Source organism: Arvicola amphibius, chromosome 6 (assembly GCF_903992535.2).
Source record: "Arvicola amphibius chromosome 6, mArvAmp1.2, whole genome shotgun sequence".
Lineage (NCBI taxonomy): Eukaryota > Metazoa > Chordata > Mammalia > Rodentia > Cricetidae > Arvicola > Arvicola amphibius.
In genome coordinates this window covers 157,408,705-157,425,042 of record NC_052052.2, presented here as the reverse complement: position 1 = coordinate 157,425,042, position 16,338 = coordinate 157,408,705, and the positions used below count along the sequence as shown (strand labels likewise).

At 49.9% G+C, this 16,338-nt stretch overlaps 1 protein-coding gene across 3 annotated transcripts in view; it reads right to left on the bottom strand.

The window, feature by feature from the left end:
• LOC119816103 (aminopeptidase O (putative)) overlaps positions 1-16,338 on the bottom strand; it is a 264,083-nt gene that overhangs the window by 115,159 nt on the left and 132,586 nt on the right. For all 3 annotated transcript variants that reach the window (XR_006020830.1, XM_038332406.1, XM_038332407.1), the window contains exons 6-7: positions 7,335-7,524; positions 3,035-3,141 (exon numbers count right to left, since the gene is read on the bottom strand). Coding sequence is in view for 2 of the 3 variants with exons in the window: in XM_038332406.1 (XP_038188334.1) it covers positions 3,035-3,141; positions 7,335-7,524 (297 nt within the window). In the remaining variant the exon portion in view is untranslated. The remainder of the gene's footprint in view (positions 1-3,034; positions 3,142-7,334; positions 7,525-16,338) is intronic.

Sequence of the window (16,338 nt, the reverse complement as noted above, 5' to 3'; positions counted from 1 at the left end):
GGCTTGGGAGGCCCGGGCAGAGGTGGACCTGGAGCTGCTGTACAGTCAAAGAAACAGAGAGCATGCCCGTTCAGATTTCCCAGAGCATCAGGAAGCAGGAAAGGGAGGGAGAATGAGGCTGGCCTGGAATCCATGACTGGAACGAAGAGAAGCTACTGACAGGGAGGAAGAGTGTCTTCTAGCCCAAGCCAAACTGCAGGAAGGGGGCACAGAAGGGCTGTCCTGTCATAGACCAGGCAGGCCTCACACTCCCGGAGATCTTTCTGCCTCTGCCTATTGAGCGCGGGGATTAAAGGCGCTACCACCACCCGGCTTAAAATAAAATCTTAGAGCAAATTTTACGCATCTTCTTTTTTTCATGTCAATAAATTGAGGTTTCCTGAACCCTTCTTAGGGAGAACTCCAAGAGTAAGTTGAGCCCAATAATGTAATTCCTCCTCCTCACTGCACAGCAGCTGATGACCACTCTCTGTGTCTATCTGCAGTGGGTCCCTCACTGCACAGGAGCTGACGACCGCTCTGTGTCTATCTGCAGTGGGTCCCTCACTACACAGCAGCTGACGGCCACTCTCTGTGTCTATCTGCCCCGGGTCCCTCACTGCATAGGCAGCTGACGACCGCTCTCTGTGTCTATCTGCCCCGGGTCCCTCACTGCACTGTTTTCAGTCAGCCTAAATTCTGGCTGAGACAGTTTCTGAATGTTAAGACAGAGTAAATAAAAGCCACAATAAGCCCTTCTAGCTCAGACATCCAAAATGTTCCCCAAGTCCTCTCACTATGGAAAAAACTTCACTACTGGCAACTGGGCCGTCCACAGCTCCACAGAGGACAGGTGTGAGAAGTGGCTTCCAAGGATGCAGGGCAACTCATTTAACAGCTGGAGACATAATTTTGTCAAGGTGATGTTGATGTCCTTCCACGCACCAAAGGACCACCCCGTGCAGAACCAGAGCCAAGAGACTTAAACGTGGAGAATAGAGAGGCTCTTTTCGTTTAAGAAACAGTCCGGTGGTGAAGGATTTACAGTTTAGACAGCTTGCCTTGAGCGTGTGGCAAAATCTCCACATGGCCTCCGCAGTGATGCTTTCTGAGCAAGCGAGCATGGCCAGGTCTGCTTGGGCATCCCTCTTCACACCTGCCCACCACACAAAAACAAGCAAGGAGCCCAAGGCCACTGCCATCTTTCACACAGCTCCACCTAAAGGTCATGCTTCCCCGTGGCACCCAACGCTAGCTGTGCTCACCTTCTTCACTTTCTTTTATGACCTGGGCACCCCAGTGTCCTCCACATATACAGCAATTTCCCAGGATCCTTTACTGGATTATCTGACTTTTGAAGTCTGTCCACGTGAGGACTGTTCCGTCTGAATGTTCTTCCCTACAAGCTCCACTGACCCCTACCTACTCAACATCGCAAAGTCAGCATATGCAAACCAGAATCTTTATTTAACACCTGTTCTTCCATTTAAACAAATTCCATCACCATCTACCCAAAGCCTCTGGGTCCTCTCACTGCTCTTAGCCTTCAATGAGAATCTCCTGTAGTGCCTTGAAGACACACATCCAGGAGATCATGGCTCCACCAGGACCCCCCTCTGCACCACACCTGTGCTGTGTTCTCTGCCTGCAGCCCATTCTACACAGGAAACACCAGCCAGCTCAGGATGCTTGCGTGCCGAGACTCGCTAGCTTCTGGAGAATGCAATGCAAAGCCTCTCCTGACTCACAGCTCTGTCATTTCTGCTCCCAAGGCTCGGCCCAGCCTCAAAGCCTTTGTGCTCCTCACTCTGCCAAGCTGAGCACACGCCCAGATCCGTCTCGATGCCCTCGAGTTAGTTCCCGTTGCCTACAGCTTATCATCTCCAGCAGGCCTGGACACGTGACACTGTCCCTGCTAAATGGAAGCTCTCTGAGAGCAGGCACCAAGTCCATGCTGCAGGAGCAGCCAGGCTGGCTGAGGGAACAGATACTGGCACAGTGGCCTTCGGCTGAATGGCAAGGCTCTGGCTCTTGGCTGGCTATGTTTTACCACGGCTCTGGTTGTCTCTCCTAAACAAGGGATGGGTCATCCCAGCAGGCCACAGTTAGTGTGCAGGTGCCTGCCGTGGTAAGGGCAGCACTTCACCAAAGCACCCGCAAACCTTGCTTTGTCTGTTTCTGCTCTGGGTTTTGTCTCCCAGTGTGGTTCAGGTTCAAGGCATGGGAGGTAGGATGGGGAGGGGGGTTATTTAGAAAGAGGGGGGTTATTTAGAAGCAATCAACAGCAGAAGTGCCCAAGGAAGGCCTCTGCCCAGAGGGATAGCCCTCAGGGGTGCCATGTACAATGGATTGAGAAAGGGGTAATTCCTAGATGGGCCACCCTTCTCACTGACTAGAGATTCCTAATACTTGATTCTGCTCAACAGGGGCTGGATGGAAGCGTCTGTTGTCATAGCAACCTTGGTGCTCCTGGGGCTTGGGCAAGAGGCTTCAGATAAAGGCTTATGGTACAGGAGCACTAAAGGAGCAAGGATGGAACTGGAGAGACGCAGGCTGTAATCCTACAAGTGCCATGTGCACTCAGAAAACAACACCCAGGAGCAGAGAGCACAGAGCAGTGGTGGGCGGCTTCCTGCTGGGCAACAGCTCAACAAAGGCCCCATTGACACGCACATCTGTTACTACTAAATGCAAGGCAATCAATATTTTCTTACAGATTCTCCCCTCTTCGGCTTTAAAGGGTTACTGCCTGCCAAACTGCCAAACCGTAAGCGTCTTCACGTCCACGGTCACCACATAAAGTGACTCTTAGAATTTCAAACCAAGAATTTAGTCCCTTATTCTATTACTATTTTTTTTCTAGAATTGAGACACCAGAAAAATGTCAGAAGGCAAATCAAAACCCAAACCCTGGAAGACTTAAAAGACGGCAATCATGTCCCTGAGGTGAGGAAGGTGTTGAGATTTTAAAGGCGACAGTAGATTTAGTCAGCAGCAAGGACATGCCCAAAGGACGGTGGAAGGGAGGAGGCGGCGGAAAACACTGGGGTCTTACCTCAACACTTGCATTTCCTCTGGGGAGTTCCGCAGCTCATCCTGTAGGCGACGCCAGCGCAGGCAAGCCCTCAGCTCTTGCTGCTCCAGTGCCTCGTGGCGGGGCAGCTGCATGGGACACAGACACACAAAAACACATGCAAAGCAGAGTCACTGTGTTGGTCGGTCTTTCCTCAGCGAGGAACACAGGGCATGCCCTCCTTCCTGGGTTCTCTGGCAGAAGAGGGCTGGAAGGGCTGGCTGAGGCTGAGCTCTCGGGCCTGCAAAGCCCTTGTGCTGCTGGGTACAGCCCTGTCTGTGACTGCTCCAGTCGAGCACACACACCTGCACAGGGGCTTCCCTACAGGCCATTTCTCCTTTGATTCCATCCAGCCGTCCTCCCCTGCCTGGTGTTTCTGCATGGGGAGGGAAAAGGCCCCTCCACTTACCTCTTCTTTTTCCCAACCCTCAATTTTGTTAAGGACTGTTTATAGTGGGGCCTGCTAATGTAATCCAGATGACTCTGTTTGCACAGATCCAGAAAAAAAGTCTACTGTCTGGACTCAATTTGGAGGCAGGGGAGGCCATCATACTGCCCCACAGAGGCAGGACTGGCTGCTGTCACATGGATGTGGTCACAAGGCCACATGGCTGGGATCTCCATAAAAGAAGGCAGGCGGTGGAGTGCCCTGCAGGGAGGGAAACATACAGGCTCTGCAGACATTTAGAAGTTACTGGTCTCTAACAATGCATTCACCAAGTCTCTGTATCTGTGTAGGCCCTGGGTTGTCATGGAAGACTGCACTCCCATGAGGAGTGGTCTGTGAGGGCACCACACAGACTTGGGGCCATGTGAAGCTCAAGAAGGACCATGGGGTTCATCAGGGGAGGTGAGGGGCCAGAGGACTCCCCAGGGTAGGTGGTGAGGCCTGAGCTTGCAGGGGCAGAGACTTCAGGAAGCGAGAGAGCACTACAGGTTTGGAAAGAGTGTGCTGTTCTTAGAAAACAGTAAGGGGTATGGGGTGGCTGGGAGCAGACAGCCGAGGCAGGAAGGCAGGTGGTAGAGGGGCCAGGGATCAATAGACTGCTCCAAGGACAGGGGGCTTAATGAGGATGCATTTGGAGACAAGACCTTCCAAAAGGTGGTTATGGTTAAATGAGGCTTTTGGAGGGGACCCTGACCCTCCAGGGCTCTGGTCATCTAAGTCGACGCCCCTGGAGCTCTGTCCCTCTCTCAAGTATGGAAGAATGACCTCGTGAGCCCAGAGTGAGGGAACACTCATCAGGCAGCCAGGAGAAGAGGCCACTCCAGAAAATCAACTCTCTGGCCCCCAGATCCTGTCAGCTTCTTGAGCTGTTTATTAAACCACCATTTCTGGAGCTGGACTACTACTACGGCTGCCCAAGCAGGGAAGCAGACCTGTGGAAGGAGTCTGGACTCATCTGGTCTATGAAGGCTGTATGCTATCCAGCCTGACAGCTTCCTCACTTTTCCCTGGGCCACTGCTCTGAGGGGCACAGCTTCCCCCTCGCTATGTGACTTCATACTCCTCTCCCTGCTGTGCTTTTGGGATCAGTGCTGCAGTGCGTGTCTCCACCAGGTCACTGCCACCACTGCATACTCTCTACTGTAGCTTCTGCAGCCCAGAGGGCAGGACCACTCTTGGCCCTCATGACCCTCTGCTGCAGGAAGACTTGAAAGGTATATTCATTAGGCTGGCCCTTGGAGGACAAAGAGTCAGAGTGATGGACCTGCTCCAGAAACCCTCCCAAACTCTATGGGGTCTCTAAAAGAGCTGAGGGGCTTTGGTATTCTTGTATGTTGAAGTTTCTGCTTGTACTGGGGAAGGTGATGTGAGGTGACCCCTATGGAAGTTTGAGGAGAAGGGGACAGGAATAGTCGAGGGAGCCCAGCATGGTTTTCCTAAAGCCACAGCAGCAGGCACTTCCTCCATAAGGCTTTCTGGCCCCACCCCACCTCTGGATGTGCATTGCACCACAGTACCCACTTGCTCTCTGCTTCAGCCTTTCTCTCTCCCCTTCAACTGAGTGTTTCTCTTAGCCTCCACCTTCTGGCCCCACAGGATGAACGCAGAAAGAACATGGAAGGTACACTGGCAGTGGAGAGATGTAGCCCAGCCTGCTTCTCTCACTTGGTAGGGACATGCTCATACAGAGGTGGGATCTGAATACAGGCAGGACACATGGTAAAAGAAGAGTTTCCTTTTTCAAAATGAAGTTAGAGACACTATAGGATGGTTGAAATGAACTCGGAGTTGCCAGTCTGCACGTCTTAAGAGGGGAACAAGCCAGGAAAGAGATGAAGACAGGGCATACTAATATTCACCCCTGCAAAATGCCAACGGGTGCAGGGTGGAATAAGCAAGCATACTGTACACACCGCTTCCATGTGTCTAAGATGTGTTAAGATCATTTACACATCATACCATCCACTTTGTGAACTTGAGTCTTCTAGGCCCATTCCCCAAGAGGGGAACCAAGGTCCAAGGAAGGAAGCTCTAGAACTTGCTTGTGCTCAGAAAGCTAGTGAGCAAGGACAGGGCTCACCACCTGGACTCAGAACCTAGTCTCTCCTCCAATCAACTGGGTAGCTTCTCTGAAGCAGGATGAGTGAGACACAGCCCACTCTGTGGTGACATTGCTTCTGCAGTGAGAATAAGAAAAGCGCACAGCAGAAAGCAACAGGATTTCAGAGTCCAGGAAAGCTGAGCTGGGGGGGGGGGGGGTTTGAGGTGTGACTCAGTTTGGGTTTCAGAGACAGGAACTCAAGCTGGCCACTGAAACACAAAGAATTCACCAGGCAGAATGTTTCTGAACAAAATCAAACAGTATGAAGAAACTTGGGAGTTTTAGAAAACGCCATGAAAGCAAAGGTGGGTACTATGTAGAAAAGAATAACCCCAAGGTTAGGGAGGAGAGAGAAAGTAGGAAACAGCTCAGAAGTCTCATGCCCAGGAGACCTGGTGGTCAAGGTTCGGGGGGAAGCAGTGAGATGATGTTTGATCAGCGCTTTTCACCTAGAGGTCGAACCCAGGCCTGTGGGCTAAGCGGAGGCATGACTACCGAGTACACTCTCAGCTCATGGACCTATACACTCAGCCTAGAGCCTACAGGATAAGCAGAAGCATGGTCAATTGGGCTACATTCTCAGCCTCGGATTGTTTGCTTTATGACAGGGTGTCCCTCAAGCTACGGCCAGTCTGCAGCTCGCTGCAGGGCCCAGGGTGGCCTGAGAGCTCTTTCTCCAACCTCCACATGCTGGGAACACAAGTGTGGGCCACCATGCCTGGCTTACAATATTTTTTCTGAACTAGTGAGCATCACGTAAGAATAAAGAAAGACTGAGTTCCTCAAACACTTGTCCCAGCCATGATGAACGTCCCTGTAAACACAACTGACTGCAGCAGAGCAGTGGGTGCCAGTGCGTCACGTTGCCGAGTCCACAGCACTAAACGCCTTGTCCTTCATCCAGAGGACTCCACTCTTTTTTAGGGAAGGAGGTTGAGGCAGTCTTGTTATCTAGAACTGACTGACTTGGAATTTATATAGACTGCACTGGCCTCAAACTCCTGCCCATCTTCCTCCCTCGGCCTCACAAGTGCTGGGATTCCAGGTATGAGTCACACCCCAGTGCTGATTAATATTTAAGTCTGATTATTTAAAAAGCCCCCAGCAAGGGAGGAGAACTCACACAAATTCAAGTTGAGTCTGGTCTACACAGTAAGCTCCAGGCCAACTAGAGCTACAGAAAGACACTGTCTCAAGACAAACAAAACATCAGCAGCTAAAGTTCCCATGACCATAACACATGGCTATTATGCAATGCAGGAATCTGACCTTTTCTTCATCCTTCTCTGCTCAGATGTGTCCTGAATGGGGCTTCTCTGACTCCCTGGCCAAATAGTCCCTGCCACGTTGTGTGTGGCTCTCGGTGTACTTGTCACATTGCTGTTTCTTTTGTTCATCTGCTCCCTCCGTGTCTAGGCCGCGTGGCTGGAGAGAGCAGTCTTTTCACGGTCATTATCCAGCAAACATGGTGCCTAATGCACACAGATGTGACCACGGAACGAATGGGGGACCTAAGGCAAAACTCGATTCAGGGTAGGGAAATCCTCTAGACCTACCAGGCCTAACGCACACAGATGTGACCACGGAATGAATGGGTGACCGAAGGCAGAACTTGATTCAGGGTAGGGAAATCCTGGACCCACCAGGTCTAACGCACACAGATGTGACCATGGAACGAATGGGTGACCCGAAGGCAGAACTTGATTCAGGGTAAGGAAATCCTCTGGACCCACCTGCTGTGCTTCGGCCCAAAACACATCTTCCAGGTGAGTGGCGAACCCTTCGCTGAGCCACTCCTCCGTCCAGTCTCGGGCCCCGATGGCTAGGCCAAACCAGGCATGTGCAATTTCATGGCAGAGACGGGTCCCACAGAGATGGCTCACGCCTGTTAAGGTGCTCTGAGAGAGGAAGATGATGTGTGGGCTGCAGATGATCGGAGAGAAAAAACGGGGAATCCTGTTAGCACCTGTCCTCATGGCTGCTCAGCGGGGCAGCTTTCGTAGCCCACAGAGTCTGTTATTACGGCGTGCGTGCCAGATCATGATGGGCAGATGCGGCCTCGATGCTTTTAGACCTAAATCGAGTGGCGGTTTATGTTACTGGCAGCTGTTCAAGCTGCTGAGTTTCTGCCAGCAGTTGTCTTCGTCATCAGGCTGCTATTACCTGTAATAAGTAACCTGCGCTAAGTTTTATACTGAGAAAATCACAAGGCGATGGAAACATTTACTCTAAAATCTGGTGTGAGAATGCGAAGTCTGTGCTGTCAGGGGCGTGATCAAAGAAGATTGCTCAGCCAAAGCCCGCGGCTCACAGGCACACCAGGAAGTCATGCGGAAGGAAGGCCCGGAGAAGCCAGAAAGAATAGAACCCCGAATCTTCCATTTCACACTGGAGCTGACTGTGTTAAGAACCAAACAGGTGCCCTGGGTGGGGAGACTCCTGAGTAGAAAGAGCCCTATGTCTACAAAACAAAGACTCTCCATGTGAGCCGCAGGCCCTTACAGACTCAGGTGACTAGAGAATCCTGAGAGGGGAGGAGGGGCACTAACCCTCCCAGGGGTGCAAATGGCCCCAGGGCCGGCTCCAGATGGGGAGTCATCTAATCTTATTCTCCATAGCTTCTTCTGTAACTCCAAATACCACGATTAAAACTGCATGGATGAAAAGGGAGGAAGTGGGTTTCACGAAGGAGGGAGAGACAGAATCCTTGCTTTGCTTCCACCTTCTGCACTTAGAACTCATTTAGGTTCTTCCTGATGGAGAATTTGTTCTTTAAAAACAAATCCATGAATTAAAACAAGTGAGTTGTGAGAACTTTCACCGTGAGGAACTATACACACCAGTTCCTTCCTTCAAACGCCATTTGTTTGCCATCATGTCAGCTCTGCACAAGCCAAGACGGTGGCGTGCAGATTCTGGTCCACCCCCGCAGCCACCATTAGAGAAAAACCCCACCTATACTTCCCTTGCACAATATCACCCATTCAGCTCAGAGAACTAAATTGCAATCGCGGGAGTCAGGACTGCCAAAATAGACAGCTTTCATGTGAAGTAATAACAGGGTAGGCACGCAAATGAAAAAGCATCTGCCAGGCTTTCCGGAAAGCCCACAGAAGCCCCACATATTAAAAGCAGAGTCGAGGCACTGAGGACAAAGGGGTGTGGAGCAACAGGCACCAAGAGTGGAGCAGATCACCAGCTCAGACACAAGTGTAAGAAGGCAGGCAGGGAGGGGCCTCCAGGCACAGCCTCCCCTTTACCTCACTAAGAAAGAAAAATGGCACAACCTGGCATTCTCAAGTGAATGACCCCAACTCTGCCAAGTGTGATGCTACAGGAAAAGCCACAGAAATGCAAGAGTAAATAACATTCCAGACATACTGCTGGCAGCAGTGCACCCTTTAGCTAAAACAAAACAGAGCAACTTCAGACTGTGTGAGCAGGCTCAAAGATGAGCCTGCCTGGAAAGCATCCAGTAGCCAGAGTGACAGCCATGGCCATGCGGTCAGACACTAGGCAGCTGACCCTGGCTCAAACCAGAAATGCTCAAAGGGGGTATGAGTGGACCAGGAGGAGGGGTGCCCTGTCTGGGTGCTTTGTGCCTCTGCAGACCCAGTCAAGGTGCATTTGAATGACCAGTCCAGAAGAACAGATTCATCCATGAGTGACCTATGGCAAGGGAGCCTCATCTTCCAACCTCAGTTTTTCTCCTTTGAACAATCATCTCCACCAGACTTCCCTCTCCACCCTTCTGAAATTGGGGAGCATCTCCAAGGCCTGTGTACCTCTGAGATGGGCTTGGGGGTAGATCTACAGGAATCCAAAGTAAGTTCCCCGTTTCCTATCCCCCAACCCTTTCTTCCCAGCCAACAGTAAACAATTTCCTATTATTCTCAGGAAGAAGGAAGTGTAACATCCTCTGACAGACTGGAGGAATCAGAAGGAAGGGTGTCTAAGTGCTACAATGCCTGTTATCACCAGAGGCCTCTCCCTGGAAAAAATGTCCACATGGGTTCCTGACTCTCAAATTTCCAGGGGTACCTGCGCCCTGCTCAAGTTTCACCTATGAGGCCAGTGGTTCTCAGCCTTCCTAACGCTGTGGCCCTTTAAAACAGTTCCTCATTTTGTAGCGACCCCCAATCATAAAATTATTTTTGTTGCTGCTTCATAATTAATCTGCCCACTGTTATGAATCGTGATATAAATAGCTAAGTTTTCTGATGGTCTTAGATGACCCCTGTGAAAAGGTCATTCAGCGCCTAACAGGTACCCGACCCACAGGTTGAGAACTGCCATACTAGGCTCTCTTCCTAAGTAGGAAGAGAGTCTTTTTCTTAACATTAAATTAAAAACACAGGGTGGGGTTGGAGAACCTTTCTCGAGGGTGTTAAAACAAACTTGGACATACAGGATGGACAGAACATTCCTTCCGTGAAAAGCTCCTCCCTTCTTCCTGATGGTAAATGTCGGAATTTCTCAGGGTAAGTAGACATTTTAGACATCTGCTTTCCGCAGTAGGTAGTAAAGGGAACAACACACCTCAGCTCACTTTGGGGATCAACATCAGTGTCCCTTTATTAGCAGGCTTGTCAGCACAGATGGTACCCCACAACAGAGGAGCTTTAGGAATGTCTAGGCTACTGAAGTGTGCAAGGCCCACTCCCACGTGCACAGCAGAGTCCTGAATTCTTAGCTCTTCAGCTGGCTCAGGCTTTACAAAGCCCCTGAAAAACAGGGCTGCTTTCTTAAGCCCTGGAAGAGAGGTTAACAGTCTCTACAAATGCTGATTTACCATCAGGATACAGGGAGGACAATCACATCGCTAACATCTTCACATTAAAAACAAAGTTGCTTTTTTGTTTTTGTTTAAACCATAAGTCACTGAATTTATTGTTTTCCCCCTCTTGATTTGTCTGCCACACTCTCTCAGCTGCACATGGGGCATGTGGGAGTGGGGTGGAGGTGGTAGAGGCAGACAGGCAGGCCTGGGCTGCTCAGAGCCTCAGCAGATCTGTGTCTGTCAGCCTTTCCAGGAGACCACCAGCATGGCAGAGGTCACTCCTCCGCAAAGTCCAAGTGCTCTAGATGCTGAGCTCGTGCCACACACTCAACGTCTCAGACTGCCTCTCCATAGGACCCACCCAGCCAGACTAGAATGTTGTGTCCATGGGGCTGGAGAGACGCTCAGCAGTGAAGAGCACTGGCTGCAAAGACCCAGGTTCAGTTCCCAGCAACCACACGGCAATTCACACCTGTCTGGAACTTCAATTCCAGGGCTTCTGACAACCTCATAGAGACATACATGCAGGCAAAATACCAATGAATACAAAAATTAAAATTTTTTTAAAAAAGAATGTTGTGTCCATTAATTTAAACTCTGCTTCCAGCAGAGAAGGAAGGAGAGCCTTTGCGAATCCCAGGAGCTGCTCCCTTCCTGCAGGAGGAATTCAATTTGGAGAGGAAATGGAGGATTTCATCAGATCTTAAGTAGGAGCTGGTATTTGATTTATTTCTGCTTTTTTTCCAGGGAGGCCTGACCAGCAGGCCCATCTTGCTGCTTAGGGAGAGAGAGAAAGCACTTAGCAGCTCAGGCCAGAAGCTGCAAGCCTCAGTAGCAGGTCTCAGCAGGCTGAGTGAGCAGAATGAAGGGGATGGCCCTAGGCTACAGCAGATCCTGAGTCCTCAGGGGGGTGTGAGGTGGGAGGAGGAAGGGAGAAGTGGCCAAATGCACTTCTGCAGAGTCATGTAGACATATTTACCAAGCTGGAACTTCTTGTAGACTTTAACATTTTTCTAAATTTCAACAACAAATGAAACCCACCATCCATATGTCTGAGAGAAAGAGAACCTGGAAGAAGGCAAGAAGCTCTCCTCTTGCCAGGGTCCACTTGGATAGTTCCAAACACCTTAGAGTCAATTGCATAAAAGCAGTCTCCACTGGTGTGGTTTAATAGCATGCTGACATGGTTTGGACAACTGAAATACACAGGCATGGGGGCTGGAGGTAATCCCAAGAGGAGTCAGCCCCAGCCTCTTAGGCTCACACCTGCTTCCTCTTTCTGCCACAAGCTGCCAAGCAATGCCAGCTGACTCCAGCCAGTGAATTGACCACGGGCTCCTGCCCCTGGAGTCAAACCCTTCAGTTCCTCTTTGCTAGCTGTGGGCTAATGCAAGGCCACAACTGATGGCCTAGAAGGACTGGCAGAAGTTTCTCCCCTCTACCTCTGCGACTAGTCAACAGTGAATGGTCACATTCCATCTTCCTGAGACTCACGGGCATGGACGAGCCTGAAAAGCGGTGTGTGCAGAAGAGGATCAGTTCTTAAATTAAGAGACACAGCTCTGAACAGCTAGGGGGAAAGCCGCTACATCTAACCAGTGTTTCAGGAGACCTAAGCTGGTGCCCCAAACCCCCAGCTTGCACGTGTGTGTGTTTGCATGCCATGGTGCATGTGTGGAGGTCAGAGGACAATTAACCAGCTTACAATGTCAAGTCCTCTCCTTCTACCATGTGGGGATAGGAGATTAAAATTCAGGTTGGTAGGTCTGGCAGCAAGTGCCTTCACCTGCACCAGTAAAATTTTCTTTTAATAAGTAACTATATCTAATCATTCATTTATCTAGATGAGTGTTGGCTCAAACTGCCAATGTGACGAAGTTGGAGTGATTAAGGCCACCCCAGGGCCGCAAGCTTTACATTTTATCAACATTGTATGTGTGCGTGTATGTCAGAGATAAATACTGGGTCTTTCTCAGGAGCTGTCTACCTTGTTTTCAAACATGGTCTCTCACCAGCCTGAGGCTCATTGACTCATTCTCCAGGCTCCAGGGCTCCACCAGTCTCTGCCTCCCTAGCACTGAGATTACTCACATGGCTCCCCTGCTGGGCTTTCATGTGGTGATCAAACCAAGCCGCTGTCTCCTCAACCCAGCGTCCTTCCCTGCTCTCCCTTCTGAGGAAGCACACTGCTGGCATGTCCGCTTCACAGAGCCCTGCCTGGCTTGCTCCAGCCCTACCTTAGGAAAGATGTGCACTCTACAGACGGTGGAGGAAAGGCACACAGATTCAGGTCCACTGGACCCAGACGCCTTCTGCTGAGCCACGGCTGCCGGGCTCCTGCTTTTCTTTACAGCTCAGGCCCCTGCTGTGCTGACCTCAGATTTCTCAGGGTTCTGTTAGCAGAGTCATGGAAAGGAAGCCACCATCCACGCCTTAGGATCTCTGCTCCCTGTGGCTACATCGCAGCCAGAACTGGCCTGATAAAATAAGCCTTCAGATCAGCAATATTTTAGCCTCTTCCCAGTAAGAAAAAAAGGAGAGCAGAGTGGAGGGAGAGACACTTCTCCACAAGTGACACCCTGTGTTTACCTTAAGGGGCTCCTTAGAGAAACAGGTGAGGTCAGTCTCTGGTATGCGGCTCCAAAGGCCCCGGAAGGGTCACACACCTATTTCACTAGAAGGCCGATATTCTTGGGGGTGGAGTGGGGTGGAACAATCATAAACTAAATGTGCTAGAGAAGCCAATATAGCAAAATGAGGGTACTGGGTAAACGGAGGACCAGGAATGAGGAAATGGAAGAGCAAGAAACAAATTGGGGGCAGTAAGTAGAGGGATGAGGAAGCAGAGAGTGAGAATAGGAAATTAAAACAGCTGTGGAGGAGGAGATGAACGTGGCCGGCGGCAGGAGCAGACAAGGGCCAGTCTACTAAGAAGCAGAAGGGGAAAGCAGAGGGGAGGAGGCTTCCCCTGAAACACAACAAGTCAGGCAGGCATGGTGGCTGTGATGGTGGTGGTCAACGTATCCTACTTAGCGTCTCTGCTGCTGGGATAACACACTGGTCAAAGCCGAGGAAGGTTTATTTCAGCTTATCCTTCTACGTCATGGTCTATCATGAAGACGCTGAGACAGGAACCTGGAGGTGGGAACTGAAGCAGAGACCGCAGAAGAGTGTTGCTTACACTGGCTCACCTTGCCTTTCCTACACAGCCCAGGGATGTCCCTGCTCAGGGTGGACTGGTCCACCTAGATCAATTAACAATCGATAAAATGCCTGACAGACAAGCCCAAAGGCCCATCTGAGGGAGGCAGTTCCTTAGTTGACAGTCCCTCTCTTCATGGGTGTGTCTCAGCTTGTGTGAAGCTGACAAAAACTAACCAGCACACAACTTGATGGTTCTGTTCTTGTAGAGAATTCTGATTAACTATGACAGTGGCACACACCTCAAATCCCAGATGGGGTGGGAGGAGGACCATCTCAAGGTTCAAGGTTATCCTGGGCTACATATATTCATATATTGAGACCCTGACTAAAAAAGTAAAAACAACAAAATGAACCCCAAACAAACCAAACAAAGAAAACAAAAACAAAAACAAAAACAAAAAAAAACATTAGGCTAAGGTATCAGAGCTCCAAGCTCACAATCTTAGGTTTGACATGTAAATTATCTTGGGCAGTCACTTGACCCTGAAAGGCCCACACCTTGGTCCCAACTAGGGGTTGTGCGGTGCTTATGGAAGATGGGGACAGGCTCTAAAGCGAGCACAGATGACAGGAGAAGAGGAGTATGGGAAGGGACAAAGCCTTGGAGGTGAGCCCAGCCAGTGCTGCCAGTTTCAGTTTGGCTGCGGATGCTGAGACCCAGTGGAAAGACCATCTGACTGGAAAGCAGTGGCCACCTTAGCCGCAGCTGCCGGTGCTGCAGGGATTGGTGGGATGGCAGCACTTGATTTCTGTCCCACCAAGCTAATATACACGGAGAGACCATGGCCTAGGCTTACCTCTCAAGCTAGCTACCCAAGTACAGTTAAGGCTCAGCCCTGGGTGGCTGGCTACATCTTACCGACACAACCTGGCCTTGAGAAGTAGACAATGAACGTCTTTGTTCTTCTAAACTCAACAAAACTGGACACGAGGATTTTGTGTTTTAAAGAATCAAGGCAAATTCAAATTCAAGATCTGACTTTCCCAGCTTCTTTTTCCTACTCTGCATATGACAGGACATCATGAACTAACTGCCCTAAGGGGTGTTTCTTCTTTTTTCTTCTTTCCACTCTGTTTCTGGGATTTCAGAGACACACCCTGCACACTGTATAAGCAAACATTGACTGTATGGTGATGTATGTCTTGAACTGTCTTTAATCACACTGGTGCTGAGTGAGGGCTAGATGCTTTCTGCAGGGTCCAGTCAGCACCTGCTGCAGCACACAGCACACAGGTGACAAAGCATGATTCTCCCTATTCCCTCACCTCTCAACCAGAGCAAGGATGTTTGTTCCCACAGAGCTGATCAGATAAGCCTCTGCCACAACACAGGACATGCCTTAATTTAATATGATGATGCATTTTGCTTTGTCCCAAAAGGGTAACACAATGGTAGACCCAGAACTAAATTACGGAATATGCTATATACTGGAGTCTGTCATTTGTGGTTATGCGGAAGCCTGAAAACGGCTGCACAAAGAGACAAGTCTGGACAGACAGCCTCCAACCACCTTCACCAACAACAGCTTGATTATGGTTCCTTTGAAATTCACTCACTGGAACCACGAGTCAGGCAGGCCTTCCTGCGATCCTCATCTAGGAACCATGGGGATTTCCCCCAAGGTCGCAGACACAGTAGACGCTGAGAATCTGAGGACTCCAGATTCAGGGTGAATGCACCTCGATGCCCTATGGGGCTGACACAGGCATGTCTGAAGCAGAAAGGTCAGTCTGCATAGCAAGAAGATTGCACACTGAAACTGATGGAGAGTCCTGGGCATGAGACGCTGGGGTAAAAAGGAAGTTCAAGTTTCCCTTTGCCAGAGTCACACTGTCAGGAAGCAGGAAGCTACTGGGGAGGAGGAGGCATGACAGCCAGCTCTGTAACTTGGCAGAAATAGGATGAAGGAAGAAGATGCTCTGAATTCTCTTGACAGCTGAGATTGGCTGCAGTGCTGGTGGTGGTGGTGGAGGAGGTGGAGGATGGTGCTTTCACAAGAATGTCCCACCTGATTTACACATCGTGCAGTGCACACCTAGAGACCCCTCATATTCCCTGTTTGATACACATACTTTTAATGTATCAATTAAAAATAAAGTTAAAGAAGAAATAGAGAAATGAGAAGCACTCCTCACACTCACCTCTCCACTGGAAGTGGAGACCCAAGTCTCTTGGAGGTCAGTCCTCCGGCACCAGTTTAGGCTTGCTGCCTCATCTTTTGTGGGCACTTGGGTTGGCTTCTTGGTTTTCATGGCAAGCCCTACCACCTTAGTTTATAAACCATGAAAAGACCTGGCAAATTTTGCTTCATAGAAAGGGCAAAGGCAGCCTAGACTGGGTCAGTCACTATAACTTGCAAATTTCTGAGGATGGAATTAATTAGGCTTATTGTGTTTCTGAAATCCAAACACAGTTTCAGTGATTACTAGCCACTAATGGCTTCTAATGAAGGCAGAGCTTGTTAGCTAAGCAAACAACTGACATGTTTGTTTAAAGTGCAAACAGAAAAAAATTCATGAATTAAGTAAATGAATCCACTGATTGTTCTCTGCCCTTATAAAGAACCATTCATCTGCCACAGTGCACATCACCACCTTTGTTAAAAGGATTAGCCTGCTGGAGTTATCCTTATCGGCCCAGACATCTCAGCGTGCGGAGTAATGGCTCTTGATGTTGGAAAGGATCATCTGCATCAAGGAGGCTGTTGGGGATGAGGGATCACCTGGATGTTGGGGGATTCACACATCAGCGA